This window comes from Catharus ustulatus, chromosome 4, assembly GCF_009819885.2.
Source record: "Catharus ustulatus isolate bCatUst1 chromosome 4, bCatUst1.pri.v2, whole genome shotgun sequence".
In the NCBI taxonomy this organism is placed as follows: Eukaryota; Metazoa; Chordata; class Aves; order Passeriformes; family Turdidae; genus Catharus; species Catharus ustulatus.
This window is the reverse complement of record NC_046224.1, coordinates 65,413,773-65,436,658: the sequence shown is the minus strand read 5'-3', so window position 1 is coordinate 65,436,658 and position 22,886 is coordinate 65,413,773. Positions and strand designations below refer to the sequence as shown.

Here is a 22,886-nt window from a genome sequence, read left to right as displayed (position 1 = left end):
CAAAAAGGCCACTGATGTCCTAATACTTCCTGTTTTCTACATTAAATTCCCAGCCTAAGTGCTTTCCCTGTCTTTTTCTGGGCTAAACATCAGCCTCCCTGTCCTTGTCCCAGTTAAATACTAGGTGTGTTGTGTAAGGATGCCAAGCAATTCATCCTAATATGTGTTCTGTGATACCTGTTTTATTCTCTTTATGTCTCTGCAAAAACCTTTTTTTACACATTGGCCCATCCTTGCAAGACTAGCATTCAAGTTGCTTTTCAAATGCCCTTAGTTTGGGACTTAAATCCCCTTCTAGTCCTTTTATCTATGGGGAAAAACTTGAAAACATAGCCCAGGCATAGGACAAAACCAGAATCCAGGGACGAACAAAAGGAAGCCCAAATTTGCCTTGAGAACAGCTCATGAGTTTTTTTATTCAGTCTCATGACTAGCCAGGAACAGGCTGACTCATGTTGTTTGAGTGCCCTGGCTCAGCAATCCTGAGTTTGCTGTTGGAATTACTGTGTCCTCTGGTCCTCATACTTCTTCATCTCAGCCTTGGCTGATTTGCATTGCTGGGGAAATACATGATTACAGAAGTTAAAAGTGAAAAATAATTAAAAATAACTGAGATCTAAATAACATGACTTGGAAAGGTGTCTCCTGTACACCTGGCTTCTGTTCCTTAAGGTTTTCCTTCAAATTCCCAGTTGCAAATATATACTGTAAAAACATCTCACAAAAATAAATGTGATCTTTTTAAAAAGGCTGGTCCAGCAACTTTCTGTCCTCACTTTCCCTCAGTGATGAGACCCATTAAGGTTATTTTTGCAGCAACCAAGTTAAACAATTTAACAAGTTTTACTGAGATCCAAGTTTTCCCTTCCTTGATTCTACAGGACTGGAAGTGAGCCCATGGATCTTTTCCTTCAATTTCTTAATTTTTGTCAATCTGTTATGATGTCAGTGATACAATGCTTTGGGTTAATATTTTTCTTACTTTTTTGTATTGGGCTCTGAAATACAACTGACTCTGACTGACTCTGCTAAAAGCATTCCATATTCCTTTGCTCGAATGCCATAGGAAATTACAAAACATGTTTGCCATTAACAATATTTTTGTATGTACCTGATGTAAAACATCCTCAGTTATTGGTTCAAATGTTACACCTAACACACTATCAGGAATCCAACAGTAATCATCAGCAGAATAGCAACCAGAGATCTCGCTCCTGGTCTCGGCATCTGTTTTGCAGTATGAAATACCATCAGTTTTGAAACAGGATTCTGCAGCCAACAAGAAAGATGGAGACACACAATGTAGAAGGGCCTGGAGCAACAAGGAAAAACAGCTTATAAACTGAGGGAGAGTAGGGTTAGTTTATATATTCCCTATGAGGCCACTGAGGCCCTGGCACAGGTTGCCCAGAGAAGCTGTGGCTGCCCCATCCCTGGAAGCGACCAAGGTCAGGCTGGATGGGATTTGGAGCAACCTGGGATAGTGGAAGGTGTCCCTGTCCATGCAGGGATGGGATGAGAAAAGCTTTAAGGTCCCTTCCAACCCAAACCATTCCAGGATTCTGTGATGATTCTCTATAATGACAAGCAATATTAATAAAATGCTTGCAGAACTAGAGAGAAATTCAATAAGGACAGGGTAAGAAGAGCAATGTTTCACTAGCCACATGTTTTAAGCAAAAAAAAATTATATTTGAGCCCAGCTTCAACACAGAAGAAATATAGATTTCGCATATTCTCATATCATATTCTCATATTCAAGGCAACTAAATATCTGCCTATCTATAGAATCATAGATTTGTTTGGGTTGGAAGGGATCTTTCAAGGTCACCTAGTCCAATCTCCTTGCCGTGGGCAGGAAGATCTTCAACATCTAGCAAATGTTGAAAAATATCCTTTATCTGGCTCTAATCCATAGTTCCTATCCCAGTGCTGAAGAAGCCCTTGAGCCTGTCCAAGAGCAGGGGTGTATTTGATGCCAGCATCCAGATGGATTAAAAAATGGAGTATAAAGGGCCACCATCCCAGCAAACATCCTGACAGAGCTTTGTTTGGATGACCAGACTGTGACTGGTCAGCCACAGAAATCTGAGCAAACTCAAGTGACACACACACATAAAGCACACCAGTGCTTGGAATTCAAAAAGGAAACAGGCAAACCAGAAATTTCTTCACTGAAACAGGTGGAAAGGTGAGGATTAATACAACTTGCTACCAGCCCTCCACTGTTCAATAGAAGGTACTAGGAGGTGCTTGGGAAAGAAAGGAGGTAGCAAAATGTTGTTGGGAGTAAATGGGCACTCTTTCTTACGAACAAAATGGATCTGGGAAAAAAATGTGACTCCGAGAGGCCCATCTCAGCCTTAGTGCCTCCTTACCACCTCTTTCTTATAACTGGGGCTTGAAGTGACAGATTTGGCTCAACACTCTGTTATACAGTGTGTAATAAAAATGTAACAATCATCTAAGCCCTACTTAGTTGGTACAAAACTATCACCTTGATATAATTTTTGATTTCAGTGAAAACAACACTGATTGTTAACAGATTTTAGCAATTCTCAGAAACATTGAATCCCAAACTTCAGAGATTAAAGCAATGGTATAATGGAGTGGAAGTGCTTGGACTGTTACCTTCGTTACAAATCAGACAGGAAAAGAAAACAATTAACACAAAATGCACAGATTTAAAACTACTCTCTCCAGAATGGTTATACTACCAACAGCACAGGTGAATATGTTTTTAATTTAAACATGTAAAGATCTTTAAAAGTATCCTAGGACACCAAGGACAAATATTGTGAAGTCTGCAGTGCAACAACAATAATTCGCTTAGCCAAATCAGCCAAGAAGTTAATCCAATTTACAATTTAAAATAAAATTCAATCCTATATACTGACATTACATTTGTCTTTTATCACACAGACAATTGTTACACAGTGTATATGTGGCATTTATAAAGCTATTTATGCCTACATGCATACAGAAATACCTAGACACTCACATATATGCCCAAACCTGCATGTTTGAGTGCAAGGTCTGTTCCTCTGCTTGCTTTAGTCATTCAAATGTGGTTTCCAATCACATGCACACAGGGCAGCACTCAGTGTTCAAGTGGAACCATCTCTCTGAGGAGCAGAGGCTTGGCACACAGCCCCCAGAGTTCATTATAATCATCATTTCCAAGCTCTTCTTGAAGAGAAACTCTGTTGTCAGGATTCTTTAGAAACCTGAGACCAATACCTCTTAATTTAAACAAGCATTGCTTTGCAGAAATCAAAAGAATAACAAAGAGAATAGTGTTTGGTAGGGAGACCACTTGCAACCAGCAATTCTAATTCTAAAAGCCCTGGTAAGGTTTCAGCTTCCACTGTTAGCATTAATCACTTTTTTACCAATGACATCAATTAAACAAACTTCTTTATCCTTAGCATAAAAAACATAGGGACTAAAAATAAATCTGTTACAAAATATGGTTTTTGTTTATACATATTTACATAGACCTCAGATCTGCATTTATACAGTACCAGAAGGATGAAGCCATCTGATGCAGAAGATCAGCAAAGCAATCTGTAGGCTGTACAGGGGCCAGAAAAGAAATATTTGCAAGGTGGCAAACAACATTATGCAAGACATGAATGTGCTCTGGTTTGTGATGGAGAAACAGTTGTGTAAGTTGTGTATCCGGAGAGATTGGCAACCACTGGTCCTGCACATGAAAGAAAAAATCTCTCCTCCCTGTATTTATTAAGATTTCAAAGCTCAGGGCTACATCCTTGCTCCTTCAGGATTTAACTGACTTGCAGTATTGCACCTCCTGTCTTCTCAAAGCACATGATGTGTCAGTAAAGTGAGATTTTTTTTTCATCTCACAGAGGAGGAATGCAATAGGAGAGGAAAAAGGGTGGGAAAGCCTTTCTCCCCGCCTTCCCTGTGCAGCCTGCTGGGAGATGTAGTCAAGCCACAACTGCCATGGAACAAAGGCGCACGGGAGCTGCAGGAAGGGGCCACAGCAGCGAGACCCTCCCTGGGTAACCTGTGCCAAGGGCAACTTCCAAGGGCATCATGGCAAGGAGTTTGGCTGGGGGGGAAGGAGGATCCCTTGGGAGACCTTGCTCCCACAAATTCCCTTGGCTTCATTGTTCTTGGGCATTGGTCAACATTGTGGAAAATCCTTGTCCACACATGCTGTGGGAGGAACTGGGACAGAGAGCGGATATGTCACCCCCTCTGTGCACTAGGGCTCGGGCAATGGGAATTGTGGCTCCTGAGCCTGGGGTTGCCAAGCTGGAAAACTTCTGCCCTGCTTTAAGTTTGTATATATGAGGTCGTGAAATGGGAGCCAGAAAAATCACTCCTTGGATTTGATATTGTTCAACACATCTCACCAGGACAACACAATGTTCTTCCCAACATCTAACATGTTCATTTTAATATTTCTAAATGAAAAATAAAGGGGTGTTCTTTCTCCATCTTTCTCCAGTGGTGTCAGCATTTTCAATCTACACCTTGACGCACAACTACCTCCTACACCTCTACTGCCACTCCTTACCTCTTTTTTTCTGTATTTTTATTCTAGCTGGGTGGGGAGAGGAGTGAAATGGCTTCTTCCTTTCAGCCTCCTGGGCAAGCAACCGTGGGAATAGAAAATGCAAATTCTTGGAGGTCCTATGCGGGTTTTGGGGGGTTTTTTTGGTAAAGTAAATCAACTGCTCAGCTCATAATTCTAAACAGAGAGGGGAAGTGGCTCTCAACCATGCAAAGTCCTTTGCTAATGTTTGCCAGTTTTCTCAGTGATTCTTTCCAAGTTATTGCAGCACAAGGCAATAGACTGGATGGCTGGATCTCTTTCTTTTGCTCTCTCCTTTGTCCTGCCACGTTAACCAAGGTTAATCCATAGCTCCTGATGACGAGCTTCCTTCCCTCCAGTACATCAGCTGTTACTTCTCATTTCATGGCTCACTGGTGAAACTCTTGAGATCTTATTCTCTTTACATGTCCAACCTGTTTCCTTCCCCACATGCTTTTGACTTTCCTCAAGTCTTTTATCACATTATAGCTGCTGGGTTTGTGTATTTTATTGGGGTGAGAGAAGGAGGAATAGGAGGAGAAGGAAGGACAGCCAGCGTGTCCAGCCAGAGGGGGATGCCAGAGAAGAGGCAGGAGGGAGGGGAGGGATGCTCCAGCTTCTCTCCTTGGTGTGCTGCGAGACAGGGTAACAGGACAGGGCTTTGTCCTACACCCGAGGTCGGCAAATTGCCCCCAAGTTCAGCTCCGGCTCCTCAGCCCTGGGCTCACTCAGGAATCATGCGGCTCAAAGAAAGCGAGAAAAGCAAGCTCCACCTCCTCCCATGTCCACAGGAATCTCATTCACCACTTGCCTCTCCATCTCCACGTCTCTGCCGGGACCTGCACATCCTGTCCAGCCATGGCGTGGTTTCTTGGGCTCTACTGCGGCCACGAACACCAAGGGATGCGGTAGAGCCACTGCTGGGTTTGAGGGTGCTTTCTTTTTCTTTTTCTTTTTCTTTTTCTTTTTCTTTTTCTTTTTCTTTTTCTTTTTCTTTTTCTTTTTCTTTTTCTTTTTCTTTTTCTTTTTCTTTTTCTTTTTCTTTGTCTTTTTCTTTTATTTTTTTTTTTCTCTCTCTCTCTCCTTTTTTTCTTTATTTTTTTTTCTGGTAGCCAAAGAAGCAACCTGCAGAGACTATGTGGAAGGACTGATCAGCAGGCACTCCTCATTACCGTATCAGATGGGGGATACATCCGGCTGATTTAATGACTGGCTGGGGAACACCGGCTTTGCCTGGGGAAGGAATCTGTTTGGAGGACAGGGAGAAAGGGGAAGGGTTAAGGAAGGTGCATCTGCCGAAGTGAACAGGAATCTCTGGAAAAGCAGCTGTGCCCTGTGCTCCCTCAATAGCAGCTGAACAAGCATCACCAAGAGCTCAGCCCCTCAGTCACTCCAGGCCGCCCGCAGCCCATGCCCCACCACTGGGCTCTGGGCTCTGCTGCTTGGAAGGAGTCGTGAGGACTCCCACCAGCTCTGTGCCCCAGAGCTCCCAAGAGCATTCAGCAGGCTGGATGTGTGGGACCACCTGCCCCCATTCCAGGACTGCCTAGTTTTTACAGGAATTACAAACCCCATACTCAAAGTGAGATTAGGATTAGGACTGCTCAATTTCACACACACTATAAAAAATCACTGCTGGACTTTGAAATGCATGCTTAGACATTTTTCCTGTTGTTAACCTGCCTGCAGGGCAACAAAACTGGAGAAGAGTCTAGAGAGTAAGGCATATGAGGTGTGGCTGAGGGAGTTGGAGGGGTGCTCAACCTGGAGAAAAAGGAGGCTCAGGAGGGACTTTTCTCTCCTTACAGCCCCGGGCATGAGGGTGCAGCTAGATAGGGCTCAGGCTCTGCTTCCAGGGCAAAAAGAAATAACACCTCAAGTTTTGCCAGGGAAGATTCATGTTGGACATCAGGAGGAATTTCTTCATGGAGAGGGCTGTCAGACTTTGGAAGAGGACATGATGGAGCTCCCATCCCTGGAGGCTTCCAAGGAACAACTGGATGTGGCACTCAGTGCTTTGGTCTGGTTGACAAACTGGTGATTGGTCACATCAAGATTAGTGTTAGACTCTAATCTTAGAGGTCTCTTCCAACCTAAATAATTCTATGATAATATGTATGATCCCTAGTCTTTCTTACCTTTCTCAGCCAGCTTCAGTGACTCTGATTCAATCAGTCACACACCAAAGCCAGGTCCTGTCTGTGGAGTAGAGGGATGTGGCAGTGACTACACAGTTCCAATCATAGACTGCAGTGAGGGGAAGCACTGAACACACAGCTGGGAAATCATCTCCTTATGGGATGAAATCCATGGTGCGGCACAGAAACAGAAGAGGAATTGAGAGTCGTTGGAGTGGGATTGTGGGAGAGGATGGTCCTCAAATTCCATAGGGAAATGGACTTCAGTATTTCATCAAAGAGAGGCTCTGGAAACTGAAGTCTAAAGGATCCTTAACACTGCCTGAGACATCCTGAACAGTCTTTCTACTCAGAGCTTCTTGTTAACATTCAGCAGACTGCTCTGCTTGCTGGCTGTGTGTTGGCTCTGCATGGCCTGGTTTTTGATAGCAGGGGGGGCCACAGGGGTGGCCTCTGTGAGAAGCTGCTGGGAGCTTCCACCGTGTCTGGCAGAGCCAATCCCTGATGGCTCTGAAGATGGACATGCTGCTGGCCAAGGCTGGGCCAGTTAGAGATAGTGGTAACGCCTCTGTGATAACAGATTTTAAACGAAAATCAAAACAAAGATAGTGGGGCAGTTTTAACTCCAGATAGAGAAGAGGAGGAGGTGAGAACATGCGAGGGAAACAACATGGGGACACCAAGGTCAGTGCAGAGGAGGGGCAGGAGTTGCCAGAGCTGAGATTCCTCTGCAGGCTGTGGTGAGACCATGGTGAAGCAGCTGTGCCCCTCAGCCCATGGGGATCCATGGGGATGCAGAGATCCACCCACAGCCCATGGGGATCCATAAGGATGCAGAGATCCACCCACAGCCCACGGGGATCCATGGGGATGCAGAGATCCACCCACAGCCCGTGGGGATCCATGGGGATGCAGAGTTCCACCCACAGCCCATGGGGATCCATGGGGATGCAGAGATCCACCCACAGCCCATGGGATCCATGGGGATGCAGAGATCCACCCACAGTCCATGGGAATCCATGGGGATGCAGAGATCCATGCACAGCCCATGGGGATCCATGGGGATGCAGAGATCCATGCACAGCCCATGGGGATGCAGAGATCCACCCACAGCCTGTGGAGGAGGTGCCCACATTGGAGTGGGTGGATGCCTGGAGGAGGCTGTGATCCAGTGGGAGACCCAGCAGAGAGAGGGGCTCTGCTTCCAGGCTGGAGCAGCCTGTCCTTGGAGGACTGCACCCCACGGGAAGAGACACCCACCCTGCAGCAGTTTTGGGAGGACTGCTGCTGGAGAAGTTCACAGAGAACTGTCTCCTGTGGGAAGGGACTCCACAGTCTCACATGGGAAGGACTCCTCTCCCTGAGCAGTGCAAGAAAATCCCAGTGATGAACTGACCAAAACCCCTACGCCCTGTCTCCCTGCACTGTCGATAGGAATGAGAGAGGGGCTGGGGGAAGAAAAGGTGTTTTAAGGGCTTATTTTATTTTTCATTGTCCTCCTCTGATTTTGTTATTTATAAATTCACTTAATATCTCAAGTTTAGCCTGTTTTGCCCTTGGAATATTTTCTCCAGGTCCTTATCTCAACTCATAAGCCTTTCATTAAATTTTTGTCTCCCTTGTCAAGCTGTAGCAGGGAAGGGCGAGTGAGCAGCTCTCATGGGTGCCTGGCGTTTGGCCAGCATCAAACCATGATAGTTTGGTAATCCAGAGTTGTGCATAAAAGGCTGAAAATTTCACTCTGTACTGGACCTGCATGAATGAGGAATGGTGACACTTCACATCAGAGAGCCCCCTCCACCACAGAGATGATGCTGGAACTTCACATCCCCTGTTCCCCACCACCACCTTTCCCACAGCAGTGGCACTCACAGTTATGTGTCTGGCCAAGCCAGAAACTGATCCAGCTGACCACTACCCCCTCAGAAAAATTAATTGTTTTTCAAAGCAGATTTTTTCCTCTGCCATATTCCCATGCCTTTGAAGCGCTTAACATTAACACTAGCCATGGAAAGGTGGTCGTCTGGGGAGTCACCAAATACAGTAAGAAATTACTCATTTCACTGAGAATGATATTTAGTTCTCTTTTTTGTTGCTTCTGTTATCCAGATATGTAAAGTTGCATATTTCCAAGTGCCAAGGTGCTGCTGAGTGTAATGTGTATTAGCAACCTACAGTACCTCATTATACATTATTCTAGTTCACCTTCAAGATACAGCTGTATTTTCATGGCAAAAACTAAAATTTCTGAACAATGTTCAGTACAAACATCTACAGTTCTCCAAATGGTGACAGGAAGTGCAACCTCTTCGCTGAAATAAGTGATATGAAAAACAGACTTGCCATGATTATAATTTGGAGCTAACAGAAAAATAACAAGGTTGAATTCACTTATCAAGTGCGTCCAATAAAGAATCTCTCATATTTTTTAAGAGGCAAACCCCCATCTTTTACCTAGTAGATCAGCCCCCTGCATGCCCTGGAAATAAGTGGGTATGTGATAGATCTAGAAATAGACAGCTGTCATGGTAATGGATGCTCAGAATAACCAGTTACACCCTCTTCCTTCCTCTTAATCTCCCACTTATTGACCCTATCCTGGATTACCCTGCTTGCACAACTGTATCCTAAAGGGTGACTTACTGGCAGCGAGCCTGGACTGCCGAAATTCACTGGGTATGGGCTGTCTGTGCAGAGATAAATCAGACTGGCACAGCAGCCAATGCGCTCACAGAGCTGCTCTGCTTGATGAGCACTTGGTGGCAGCAGAATTGTCGGAGCCTGGGTCAGGCTGACCAGCCTAGCCTCTCACTGCTGCTAGGGCGGGACAAGGAACATCTCCTCTGGAAATATGGGTGAGGAAACAATGGAACAGAGTGTAAGCTTTCCTCCAGCAGTCCTGAGAAAACATCTTCCCTATGCCAAGACAAGCTTTAAAGTGTAATCTTAGCATTTTCTTAAAAAATCATACAACTCCTCTCCAACTCCTACTTCTCTCACTCTCTTCTAAGGACATCAGTATTTTTCAGTTATAAAAGAGTCTTTGTAATGTATTCATTTTGTGAGTCCTTTTGTTACCTCCATATAATTCTCCCAGACAATTATTACCACAGCCATTGTTACACAATCCAGTTAAAGCAGTTCTTCCATGCCTCTGTCTCTTTCTCCTGCTGCAAAATGAAATGTTTGAATGAAGAGCTACATTCCTCAAGAAAATGAGCTCTTCAAAAGGAAGGTGATGGAAAGTACATATTAATTAACAATGCTAAATTGTTGGCTGGTATTTATATCACATTGACAGACTAGGAATGGAGAAAGAGTTTATTTTCTCTGGCACAAGTCATCTTATTAACATAAAATAAAAATGGAAAAAAACCAAAAACCAAACTAGGAATATACAAACCCTTTCTCTTATTCATTTTCTCTGCAGAAATGAGTGAGTGAGCATTTCCTGTCAGTTGATTACTCCCCAGAGACTGCTACATCACTGACCCCGCAACAAGTGAAAAATTCTCAAACCCTCTCCTCAGAATATCATAATCTCCTACCAAGGACATCTTACTTTGGTTTCTGCATCACTGGAACAGGCAGGAGAATTACAAAAGCTTCCGTGTATGTCAGTTTGAGACAACACTGTCTGCTGTGGTTAGACTGGCAGGGACAGAAGGACCTGCTCCCTCCACCTTTGTGCACCACACCAGACAAAGAGGGGCCCAAGACTGACCATGGAGCACTATAGTACAGCCAGGTGGGAGTAAAAGTCTTTTCAAAATATATCGGATATACCTGCTGCTTTTACTCCATGTTTGTCCAGTGTCACACAAAATCAGGTGTAAAACATCTTCTTATTGTGAGAGGACCAGTCCCTCCAAGGACCATGTGAAGGGCATTTCAGGCTCTGACTCAAAAAAGGCAGTCAATACACCCTAAGTGTGGTCAGAGCAATGCCTGACAGCCTTGTGCACATTGCAGAGCATGTTTTCATACTGCTCTGCCAGCACAACCATGTTGCTTGTGCTGCCTCAAGCCAAAGAGTAGCTGCATCACATTAGGAGTTTGGTCAGGCTCGTGGTGGCTGCATCCCCCACCTCATGCAATGTGATGTGATGTCAGTGTGATTTTATTCATACACAGTTATGTCCTGGGTGATGTCTGAAAGATAGGCTGGGAATAAATTCCCATAGACCAGTGTCTACAGAGCAGGTATTTGTTTATTGCAGTGCTGGTGGTGAGGGGGATTTCTCCACCTAAGTCACCCACCTTTGCCAAGTGCTGTGGTATATTTATACAGTAAGGATTGCCTAGTATCACTGTACCACTCACTACAACATCATCTCATACGTGCTGGAACTAATTTACACAGTATGAGCATGGTTATTAGATACTTCTTTTGCACTGCACTTGCACCTCCCCAGTTTGGGGGCCATTGAGGTTTTTTGATGAAGGCTTCCAAAATATTCTTCACATCTAAACTTTTCAACTTGCCTTCAGAGCAGCGCAGTTACGGTATTCCTTGGTCTGTCTGGTCCTACCCAGCCCAAATTCTTTGTTTTGTGGCTAATCAGCTTTGCATTTGCCAATTTCTCATTAGTAATATACTTATCTATCTCTAAATCTCTCCACCTGTTTTTTTCTTCCTTTTTTGTGCGTTCAGCATTAAGCAACTAGTTAACAGTATATTAGATATTACATTGTATAGAAAGTTATTTATATAAGGTATATAGGTATAAAAATTATGATTCAGGTTATATGGGTATATAAAGAGTCCTGATGTAGGTTCGGGTTATAAGGTTATATTGATATCTTATAACTCAAGCTGTATAAGCACCTTTTAACTTTGATCTCAGTTATACAGGCATCATGGCTTACAGAAGGATAATGCCACTGTGGGGTGTAACCAAACCATGTATTCCACTCCCATCTATGTAATTTTTGACAAACTGTTAATCATGGGTCATTCATAGTAGCTGCCCAGTGCATACCCAATCCCTCAGGCTACACGTTGGGTGTTAAATGAGATGAGGGAGAAGAGGCAAACCCTTGAGTTTCTTTGTCTTCACAAATTACTCAGACATGGTAATTCCCTCCAAGAAAGTACCAGCACAGTTACCCATCCTAAGGGGGCGTCATCTCTGCTAATGGGCTGATATACCTTATGACTCACAATATTACACAGTTCAGTTGTGAAACTCCCCACCCTGGCAGAGATACTGAGCACTCCCACCTGAACCTGACCATATGTAACTGGGGACTTGGGACTTGGATGGATCCAGAGGAGGATCAGAACTCTCACAGGACCATCATTTTTGACTGCAACCACCATTTGACAGGAATGCGACCACCACTCTGAACATCAGGGTGTTAAGCTGTACTCTGTGGGTTTAAGCCTTTTTTTTCTGTGTATCATTGTGTTTATTGTAATCTTCCTATTAAATTGTAACTCAGATCTGCAAACCCTCTCAAGGTATTGTATGGGGTTCCTTTCTCCCACTGGTTTACTTTCAAACCAGTACAAATTAGCAAATCGAAACACTTTTCCAATGATGCCTTTGAACCCGAAGTTGCCAAGTTTAGGCCACTTTTAAATGTGTTTCAGTTTCAGGCACCAGAAGCTCTTGGAGGCCATCTCAGCCTGCAGGCTTTTATAACACCAAGAATTTTGCTACCAAAGTCATCTTAGTTTGGGAAACACTTTCAGATATTTATTTTTATTCAAGTTTAGCTTTCTTCCCTGCATTCTAAGCAAACTAGTGAGAGGAATGTTGGATTTGTCTTTACAAACAAGTTGTGGGTCTGCTGGCAGATAAGACTAGCATTGAGAGATAAAGGAAACAATGGGATTGATTCCACTGATTGATGAATGGAAACAGATATTTGCCTTTACACTCAAACTGTAGGTTTGCTGATAAATGAAACTGGGTACTGGAAGATGAAAGAAATAATGGGGGAAAAACTATGAATTCTATAAGAATTAAAAATTAAAGGGGAGGGTTATACATTAGAGGGGAATGTCAGGTATCAGGTGTTCGGGGAAGTCTGTGCCTCTCAAGTACCTCAGCCAAAGGGGAAAGAGAGAGGGAAATGCAGCCAGGAAAGTAGGATAAAAAGGAGACTGCATCCTCCAAAAATTTGAGAGGTCCCAGGGGAATGCCCCATGGCCTCTCCCTTTATTCAAATAAAGCAAAAGGGACTCCTCTGCCTCCTTTTTGGATATAAACCTCTAGTGTTGGTGGATTAATTTTCCTGACACTAGGTTAAGACATAAGTCTATAAAAGAAAAGTCTTTAAAAGTCTCAATGACTTCTGCACTTAGCCATTTATTTTCAAAATTTTAGGAAACACTAGTTGCTATCACGCTAGGGAAGACAAATAATAGCAACATGCTTCTTGGGTGAAAAAGAAGCATTTATTGAAAGTTTGACTTCTATTTATAGGACGGTTTGCAAAGCTCAGAGAGGACAGTAGGTTATTGGACAGTAAAAAAAAAACAATTCATGTCACGTACACACCATACTATCACACAAAAACCACTAAGTGCTTAATCATGTTATTAATTCAGTTCTATCACCATAGAACTTTCTTTCTGAGAAAAGTCCACAACCAAAGCTGTGTATCTTCACAGCCTGGGAAAAATTCTGAACTATCTAAAAAAACTTAGGAAAAATCCTGACTGGAATTTTCCTAGGCCACTAACAGTGTCCACAAACACTCATGTGCCAAAACCCTGTTTTTTCAATCATTCTGAACAAAGATGCTGTATCAACTTTTTATTCCATTGCCATGCAACAACACTTTAGCTATACATAGACAGAAGCCATCTTCTCCATGTTCACAAACCAGGAACTCTTTCAACCTGGCTTGAACTTGACTGGAAGCCCTGCTTGAGCAGTGGGAAGAAATTATTACAGTAATTTCACAATTATAAGCTGCACCTGATTGTAAGCCGCACCACTGGGTGTCGGCAATGTTTCGTTCTTTGTCCATATATAAACCACACCTGATTATAAGCCACACTTTCGTTCACAGCGAACTTTCACAAAGTTGACAATTAGTAACAGAATCATGGGATTTTGGGGTTTACTGGCAGGTGCCAACCTTGGAAACATTATTTCCAAGCAAAAAAAGATACAGACAATAGCTGCAGCAGTGTATCCTGCAAGTTTTATTTACAAGCAGAAAAAGATAGGAACAATAGTGTGGTCATTTTGCAAGCATTTCCAACCAATCCATGTTGCCTTTAAACAGCCTCTCAGCCATGCTAATGGGAGGCCACTCAGCCGCACAAGACTGAAAACACGGAAAAAAATACAGAGAAATATCGCGGGCTCGGATCGGCCCCACCGCCCCACCTCCAGGTCTGTGCGGGCTCTGGCTCAGTTCGGGGCTGCTGCAGGCTGGCACTTCCAGGTTGGCAGATTTCCGAACTTTGTTCATATATTGGCCACTCCTGAGTGTAAGCCGCACTTCTGTGTTGGGACCAAAATTTTAGTAAAAATGGTGCGGCTTATAATCGTGAAATTACTGTTCTTTTTATTCCATCAGGGAAGTTCTGTGATGTGACTCCAGATTTACTCCAGGAGGAAAGAAAGACTCTGGTGCTGTAACTACAGTCCTTCTGACTAAGGATGGTCCTGTTGAGTGTAGCTCTATAGACATCAATCTAAGTAGAGACAGGCCCCATGCGACTGTGTAGCAGATGTCAATTTTCTATTTAAACTCTGCTCTCCCTGTGACTAGTGAAGGAGAAATAAATGATCAGAGGAAGACTCAAAAATCTTACTTACCCATTTAATCATTTTCACAGTTAAATCTCTTTGCAAAAATTGCTGAAAATCAGGAACAGGAGGTGAATGGCATGGAAAATACTCATCTGAAGACCAGAGTGGAATTGCAACTTTGTGTTGTCTTCATCTCAAAAGTCCATTTGCCCCTTACATAAAAGGAGAATGTGCAGTTGTGTGGACCAGCTAACAGCTAATGCCACTTAAAAGAGATATGTATCTCCTGTGGGCACGGCCCAACAGCACAGAGACAGTGGAGACTAGGGACCACAGAATTAAGGCAAAAGGAAAACTGGGGATAGAAAGTTTCCATTTTCACCATTATTCTCCCCAAGATAAATTGCAGCATATTGACTTGAAATAAAAATAAGTCTGATAGTAAACGAGCAGTATCTTGAATACTGAAGAGAAGTAACTCTAAATCAAATGCAATATGGTAGAATATTCCAGGGATTTTTAATTTATATGCCTTTTAATTCCCCTAAACAAGGCCTCTTTCTGGAGATAGTAAAAGAGATACAAATAGTAAAAGTTTGTTATTTATCAGTTTGATTTTGGTTTTTTCTTACTAAAAAATAATGCCCTGTAACAAATGCCCTCTGTGAAAAACATCTACTCTACAGAGCAGTTTTAAAAACAGACTCACTGATTTGCTTCAGAGAGACAAAGTTTGCACTCTCTTATGTTTTGTTCAAATATATTAATCTCAGAGGGGCACTAGTCTGGCAGAATTTCCTGGCGTGATGGATCCCCAGTCAGACTAGGTAAGAGGCATGCAAGAGAGGATGGGATGAGAAGCCCTGTATCTCTGTGTTTCTGTGGTGGGAGCTATTACCATTTATTAACTTCATACAAACCCTTGTGTGGGCTCCATGAAGTAACCAAAAGGGTTTAAACAAGGATGTGCAATTTCCCTGAGCAGTGTTGGAAAGAAAGCAACAGGTCTTTCTGCTTGCTGGTTGGTCTCCAGAGCAGTAAAAAAACCATGTGATGGCATTATGGAATTGCTTTCCTTGTGTTCTAAAGCATTATTCCTGAGCCTCACTCCGTTGCCTGAATGCCAAAGCAAGAAGTGCTCCTCTGGTGTCCATGACTCAGCTTATTTCAAAGACCTCAGCTATTTTCTCTGACATGGCCTAGAACTGCAAATTTTAACAGGGAACCAGCTTTGACTTTGTTATTTGTCTTACTTTAAATGCTAATATACGCCAGCAGAAAATAGGTTCTCTTTTTTTCTTAAATGAACTTTTGCCTTTTGAGACTCTTTCTCTAGGTTCGAGGTTATTCACTAGTGCGAATCCACACTCCCAGACTTACAGCTTACCTAAATATGGAAATGCAATCACAAATAACTATCTACAAATATTCTAGGATGTTACCAAAACAGTAAATAGGATTAGTTTACTTTGAATTTACAAGAGGAAAATACACTTGGTCAATTACCACATCTTAGCTGAGGGGAGGTAAATTTCTAATACATTTGAATTCAAATGTAGAAGGCCACTCGACCATATCAAACTGATTTTATATATACACTTTTTTTTTTAGCATTATAGATTTAAAAAAAAAAAACCAAAGGTAGAAATTTGCTTTGTGTTCCCACAAGTGACCACTTTCTATTCATCAAACTGTGTTTCCAGAAAGAAAAACCCAAACTGCACAGAATTTAAAGTTATATTTTAGGTGTCACACTAAATCTTTAGCTCAACCTAAAATACTATGTATTCCTGTTCTGTGTTTAATAACATTTTTAAAATAAAGCACAACGTTGTAACCTAAGTAGCTAGAGACCCAGATTTTCCTATTTTCTCAGCCAAAACCTCACTTTTCAATTAATAAACTGTATTTGAAAATTTTTGCTAGTTCTAGCACTGAGAGACCTTCTGTAAAACACCATTTTTCTATGCAAACACTTTACCTAATTTATAACCAAAGGAACTGGGGCCAGAGCTGTCAGTCAAACTTAAAAGGGTCATTTGTGATAGTATTAGAGACTGCATGGGAAGATTTTGTCATCCTGCAAACAAAGGCCGTGAAGCACAACTTTATGTAAAGAATAGATGCTTTCAGGATAGAATTTTGGATATGCAATCTGCCAGATGCATTTATCAGAAATTATTTTTTTTAGACAAAAATAATGTTGGTTTCCAGTTCTGTAACAAACAAAAATTATATAGAAATACAAACAACTTTTGTTGTTTCCTTGTCTACTTTCTTAAAGGTGTTCTCATAGGGCTTTCAGCAGACAAAAGCCAAGGATTTAAAAGCATCAACTGTGACCACACCAGTTGTTCCTCCTGAATTGCTTGCACAGTTATTTAAGTGCTAAATACCAACTGCCCACAGGAAAATTGCCTAAACAAACTCACATAGCTTCCCTCCTTCATGTTTACAAATTTAGTTGCTCCATAACATCCATACCCATCTTTTCCTGGGATGAAAGTGGCAGGAAGAAAGGAAGAGTTGGAAGGGAGATTAGGAAAACTGCAAGTATCTGTTATCTACACAATGAGTCTTACAGGCTGCTCCTCCTGCAGTGCTGGAAAACACAAGCATAAGGAAGCTACAGTGGGGAAAGGACATTTCCCACAGCCTGGAGAAGACAAACCCCTTCCAGGTGCACAGAGGTCGGGAATGGGCATTCCTAGAGCACTTACCAGGAACAGCGGAGTTTCTGTTCCTCTAGGTGACATCCCTGTGGGAAAAATGGGGATCAGTCTTGCACCATGTCAGAGAGATGTACAGTACTCTTCACAGAACTGAATGAGAAAGTTGGGAATCTCTCAAGAGGAGCATCAGCAGGAGTGCAGAGAGGGGCGTGATCTGCTGCCAACACTTCAGTTGATGCCAACAGGAAAAACACTGGACTCAAAGGACTCAAAGTGGCTCAGAGCCCTTGGTGCTTTATGAAAACATTCCCCCTCTCAGCACTTTCACAGCCCATTTTCTTTGCATTTTGGGATCATTTTCCCCCACCTTCTCTTTCATGTAATTTTTGGAGTTTTCCTACTTCAGCTGAATGGTACAAAGAGCTGAGGTCACTATTTTTGTTGTTGCTTACAAAACAGTTTAAATATTGCAGGGCAGGAGAAAACTGGAGCAGAGGGGTAATGCACCCCAAGGTTCATGGTGGCCCTGAGTTAATGGCAGCCTCAGACAGAGAGAAAAGGTGGGGGGTTCTCTTTGCCCGGGCTCTCATGTGTCTGGTGTGGTATCCTGGTGTCAGGAAAACCCACAAATGCCAGAGGTTTATGTCCAAAAAGAAGACAGAGGAGTCACTTTATTCAAATAAAGGGGGAGAGGGGTCACCAGAGCACATGCCCATGGCATTTTCTCTCTCGAGGTTTTGGAGGGTGCAGCTTCTTTTTATCCTGAACTCCCAGTCACACATTGCCCGTTTCTTTCCCCATTGACTGGAGTAGTCAGAAGGTACAGCCTTCCCAAACCGCCTGCCACATATTTCCCCTCAAACCTGGCATTTTACCCCAAAATTCAGAAGTTCAGGTTTCTGCAGGCCCTTATCTGTTTCAGGAGCCTGGGCACTGTAACAATCCTGCTGCAGTAGAGACATTAAGACCCATTTCAAAAGTGTTAACACCCATACCTTCACCAATCAAACTATTTGTAAAGACATTAGCACTGTGAGAAACGATGCTTGTTTTAAAAATTTCAAAGGTTTATTAAACCTTAACCAAATATAACAAATTACTGAATAAGGAAAATTACAGCGCTGGGAGTACGGAACTAAACCCCCATGTGCTCATTTACAAAATGGATGCTCTGCTTCTTATGCCCTTAGCCGCTCCTAATAATGTCTTGTCAGTCAACTCCTTCTCTGCTGTCCGTTGGTGGATCCTTCTTTTTTGCAACCTGATCGGAGGTCAGGTGTTGCCATGCGGCACCTCCCAGTAACAAGCCTGCCCTTGCCCCAATGCCCTGACTACCAAGGCAGTCCAGTGGCATCAATACGAGAGGGAGGGGAAGGAGGACTATGGGGAGAACACATCAAAGTAACATAACTATACATCTCTAAAACTTCCCTTAACATACACATAATATTCATCCCTTAATTGTGAGAGTAAACCATCGCATTACCCATCTATAACAGTACACATCTTTCCTCTCACTGGCGATGGCAGTCCCGAGGTTCCAGTCAACCAGCAGCTGGGACCCTCTATCTGGAGAAAGGGAGGAGGTGGGGGGCCTGAAGCGATGTGCTTCAACGGGTTCCTCTGAGAGCGACCTGCGCTTTAGGGGCCTGGAGCACGCTTGCTAAAATACTACCTGACAATACATGTGAAGGACAGGTCTTTGTATGGAAATCCAAGGGAAGGTTTACTAGGTCTTGAATTAGGGAGCCAAGGAACAAAGACAAAAGTGGGTTGAGGGTACAGGTTTAAATATGGGACAAAAGAGGCGGGTCTGAGGGTCACGGTCCAATAGGGACAGGGGAAAGTGGTGCAGGGGAGTTGCTAGAGCCGGAGGGAACCAATGGGGCAACAGGGGTGGAGCAATGTGGCAAAACATAGCCAATGGGGATTACGGAAAGGAAGAACATTCCAGAAAGGGTACATATAGGGTGAACAGGGGCTGAATGGGGTGGAACACCTGTACAAACCAATAGAACTCCAGACATAACAGACCTGCAAAGGCCTGTGGGAGGGAGGTACTTCTCACCCCAACTTTAAAGGGGTGTTTCTCCTCTCTTCTTGCCTTTCCAGAGCTGAAAAGTTACTGTGCTAGTGACAGACCCTGGAACCTCCACAGGGGCCCAGTCTTCCCCTGAAACACCCTCATAGATTGCAAGGATCTCCCCACAATGGCAGATGCTGAAAAGTCCCAGTCAACCATCAGCTCCTGCAAGCAGCAAGCTTACCAACAGACAGCAAGGAGAATTCCACGGCATGGCTGAGGCCTGGGTGGAAGTCCAGCACCAAAAACCACGACCATCTCCCCTCCAAGCCAGGCTAAGACTGCCAGCTGAGAGTGCCAAAAGTCCATTCCCACCCCCAAAACCATTTCAGTGGAATGTAAGGTCCTTGGCCATTTCCTTTTTTCTCTTAATCCCCACCATTTCACCTAGGAAGCTGCCCCGTTCCCCTCCTCCCTGCATTTCCCTGACAACAAATGGGAAGAAATCCCTTTGAGAAAACCTAAACCCCAACACTGGTATACTCAAGGAAAATGAGGAATGGTGTTTAGATTTCCTTCACAGTTTTGCTGATGGGGGAATACAACAAGAGTTTTCAAACAAATTAATAAAGTGCAGAGTACAGTCAAGGTGTTCTAAAAACAGGATCCAGATTCAGTTTTGTTTGCAGTTATTTCTATCAAATATTGTTATAAGTAACTGTAGAGTTATTGACTTATGCTGTTATATTTGACTTTTGCAAATTATTATTAATCAAACAATTTTAATGTAGTATAGTTTGTAATCTCTTTTAGCTGTTTTTGATATAGAATAATTTGTCAGCTTCTGTGGCCAGTGCCCGGGCCATGTGTATCTTATCTAGGCATTAGTGTGATAAACAGATATTGCAGTTTAGGCTTTCTATCAAAATATTGAAATTGAGACTATGCAAGCTTTGGTAGGATAGTTTGTTTGTTTGTTTGTAACTAACTGACAATAGACTTAGATAAATCTGTGGAAATAGCTTTAAACTGTGTATGAATAGATGACATTGAAGGAACCACACAGATAACATCAGAAAAAGGATGTGGAAACACACCTGTTACTGACTCTGCATCTATCAATAACTCCCTGTCTACCACAGTAGGGAAATTGTATACATGTTGTGAGGAAATGGCATACACAATTCCAAAAAAACCCAAATCTACACTATTGTACATGAGTCAAAGGTCGAACAAAGCTAAAAGAATTCCAGGAACAAGTAAAAGAATGCACAGAAATGTTTGTATGCACATAATCTTATAAATATGTATGTAACCAGTGTCATGAAAAAAGTATATAAGAAAATTGTTTTAAGGTTCTGGCAATTTGCTGGGCACCCCAGCACTGGATACTGTCCCTTTTATCTCTTATTAAATCTTAAAAAAATTTAAAGAGTGAGCTTTGTTTTTCACAATATTCATACTGAAGGAATTCAAAAGATAGTATTTGTGCCAGGTACTGTTCACAACCACCATGAAATCAGTTTTTCCTTAAGAAAGCTCCACTGAGTTTTAAAAGTCATACAGTCCCAGTTAGAGACTGCCCTTTAAGTGAGAGACCTTTGGAAAGAAGTGTCTTCCAAAACAAGCCACAAATGTTCTAAACAAGAACAGCTGAGGCCACAAACCCCATACTTGTTCCCAAACTACCAGTATTTTTCCATCCTGTCCCCTTCTGGCATAGTGACTTTAGTGGAGGGACAACAGGGGCTCCTGGTCTGCTTGCAATATGTTTGGCCCTCAGGGAGGGTAGGGAAAGGAGAGCTCCTTTGCTCCCCCAGTCTTCCCTCCTGTCTTTTCATCTCCTAATCCTTAGTTTTCCCTCAGCTCACAGACACACAAAATTATTTGTATTATTGTAAACAACTTCAGATCCCTGTAAATCTGCAACACCATAAATGGCTTTTTATTCTTCCTCTCTTTACCTCTAAATTATCTTTTTCTTTTCCCCCCATCACTACTTCTGTGTACCAGGACATCTGTAGAGTTCTAAATTTGCTGACACATAGGCTGTTTAAGCAGAGCATTTTTAAGGTGCTAAAATAATTTGAGTACATTGTAAGAAATATAGGGGAAAATAATTAAGAGATAATCAGCTGCTCATACTTCTGGTCCTGAAGAATTTCTATTTAAAACAAACACACATGCTTGGCAGGTTATTTTCTGTAAAATGTCTAATAGCACTTTGTAGTTTGAGTGTCTTTCTACAGCAAATGAAATGCAAGTGCAAGAAAATATTTTTTCCTGTTTTTGTAACTATTACTTTTCTGTATAAGGAGATATTTACAGGAGTGGTTCTGTGGCTCTGAGGCCACTAATAAGCCATGCATGTATACATGTGTGTGTGTTTTTGTGCCTGGGTGAATAGTAATTGCAAATATATAAAAATAATTGGGACAGAGCAGAACTTTCTCACTGTGACAACTTCCCCTCTTCACAAAAAATTTATTTTAAAAAAAGTCTCATTAAAAATCCTGTCACTGGGAGTTGAATGGAGACATTATTCTCCCCTGGATCTCTTTGATCTATCCTACAGGATAGAGCACTGGCTAGCAACAGCCCAGTGCCAAGGGAGCTCTAGGCTGCCTGGCTGGGTGACTGGAAAGAAGGTATTTCACCTTCTTTCCCAATATTTAGCATGAATGACATGTTCCCACTTGTGATCTATTTATGAAGAATGCGATGGAGGAGATGAGTGTTCTTCTGATTTCCATTAGTCTTCACTACCCCAATAATTCTGCTCCCTCCCCACAAGTTCTGGGCCCCACATGATATCATACAATGCCACTATAAACAGAACCCCCCAGGTGATTCTTTCCTGCAAAGACAACAGCAGAAACCTGTAGTCCCCTGTGGTGTGATGATGAGGTCTTACCCTCTGGATTATGACTTTTTCAGCCCAGGCCATGGATTTTCTTTGACTTAGATTTCCCCAACTGGTGTTTCTTGAGGGCAGGTGTGGACACCAAAAGCCACGTTCCTGGCTGAGGTTTCTCAGACAGTACAGATTGTTCCTGGGACACGAATTGCACAGAGTGTCTACAGGATCCTGGTCTAAAGGGAGAAGACGTACCTCAGTTGAGTTCCTACTGGAGAGTAACATTTGGCTTCCCAAACCTAGGGCTTGGACCAGACTGCCCCGTTGGATTGTTCCTTTGTGGGGCTTCTGTTTCCAGCAAATGCACACTGGGAGTGTCACCTATTGCTTGGTCAGCTCCATTTCCTCCCTCAAGGCTTGAGGCAGGTGAGGCCAAGCAAATCTGGCTGGTGACGCTGGGCCAGCTGCACAAGGTCAGCTTTGTCCTCCTGCTCCTCTGGGTCTGGGAACTACAGGAATAAGAGTTCTCCAACTTTGAAGAAAAGTTTGGCTTTGATAAGACAAAGAGCAGGCACTGCTGTCAGTGAGTGTGAATGTTGGCTGTGTCTGGCACAGTGTTACCTTCCTAATTAATCCTGGTATGGCAGTGCTTGATGAAGCAGAGGGCTTCTTAAACTTAAGGAAGATGATTACGCCTTAGATCTACCTTACAGAGCTGCACCCACAGTTTATCTCTGGCTTAGCCCCTGTGAAAGGTCCACTGGCACACATGCCCTGCTGGCTGCTGGCACAGGGAGGATTTCCTCCTCTCCAGTTTCATTACCTGTGCAGTGGTGACCTGTGGCTCTGAAAACCCAAATGCAGGGGTCGGAGCCAAGCAAGGAGCAGAAGAGCATGTTGAAGGGGAGGCC

At 43.0% G+C, this 22,886-nt stretch overlaps 1 protein-coding gene across 1 annotated transcript in view; it reads right to left on the bottom strand.

Annotated features, from left to right (window-relative positions):
* Positions 1 to 17,194, bottom strand: part of PHF21B (PHD finger protein 21B) — a 179,351-nt gene extending 162,157 nt beyond the window's left edge. Inside the window, exon 1 of the mRNA XM_033058293.1 lies at positions 17,144 to 17,194. Coding sequence (XP_032914184.1) covers positions 17,144 to 17,179 — 36 coding nt within the window. The 5' untranslated portion in view covers positions 17,180 to 17,194. The remainder of the gene's footprint in view (positions 1 to 17,143) is intronic.
* Positions 17,195 to 22,886: the final 5,692 nt, after the last annotated feature.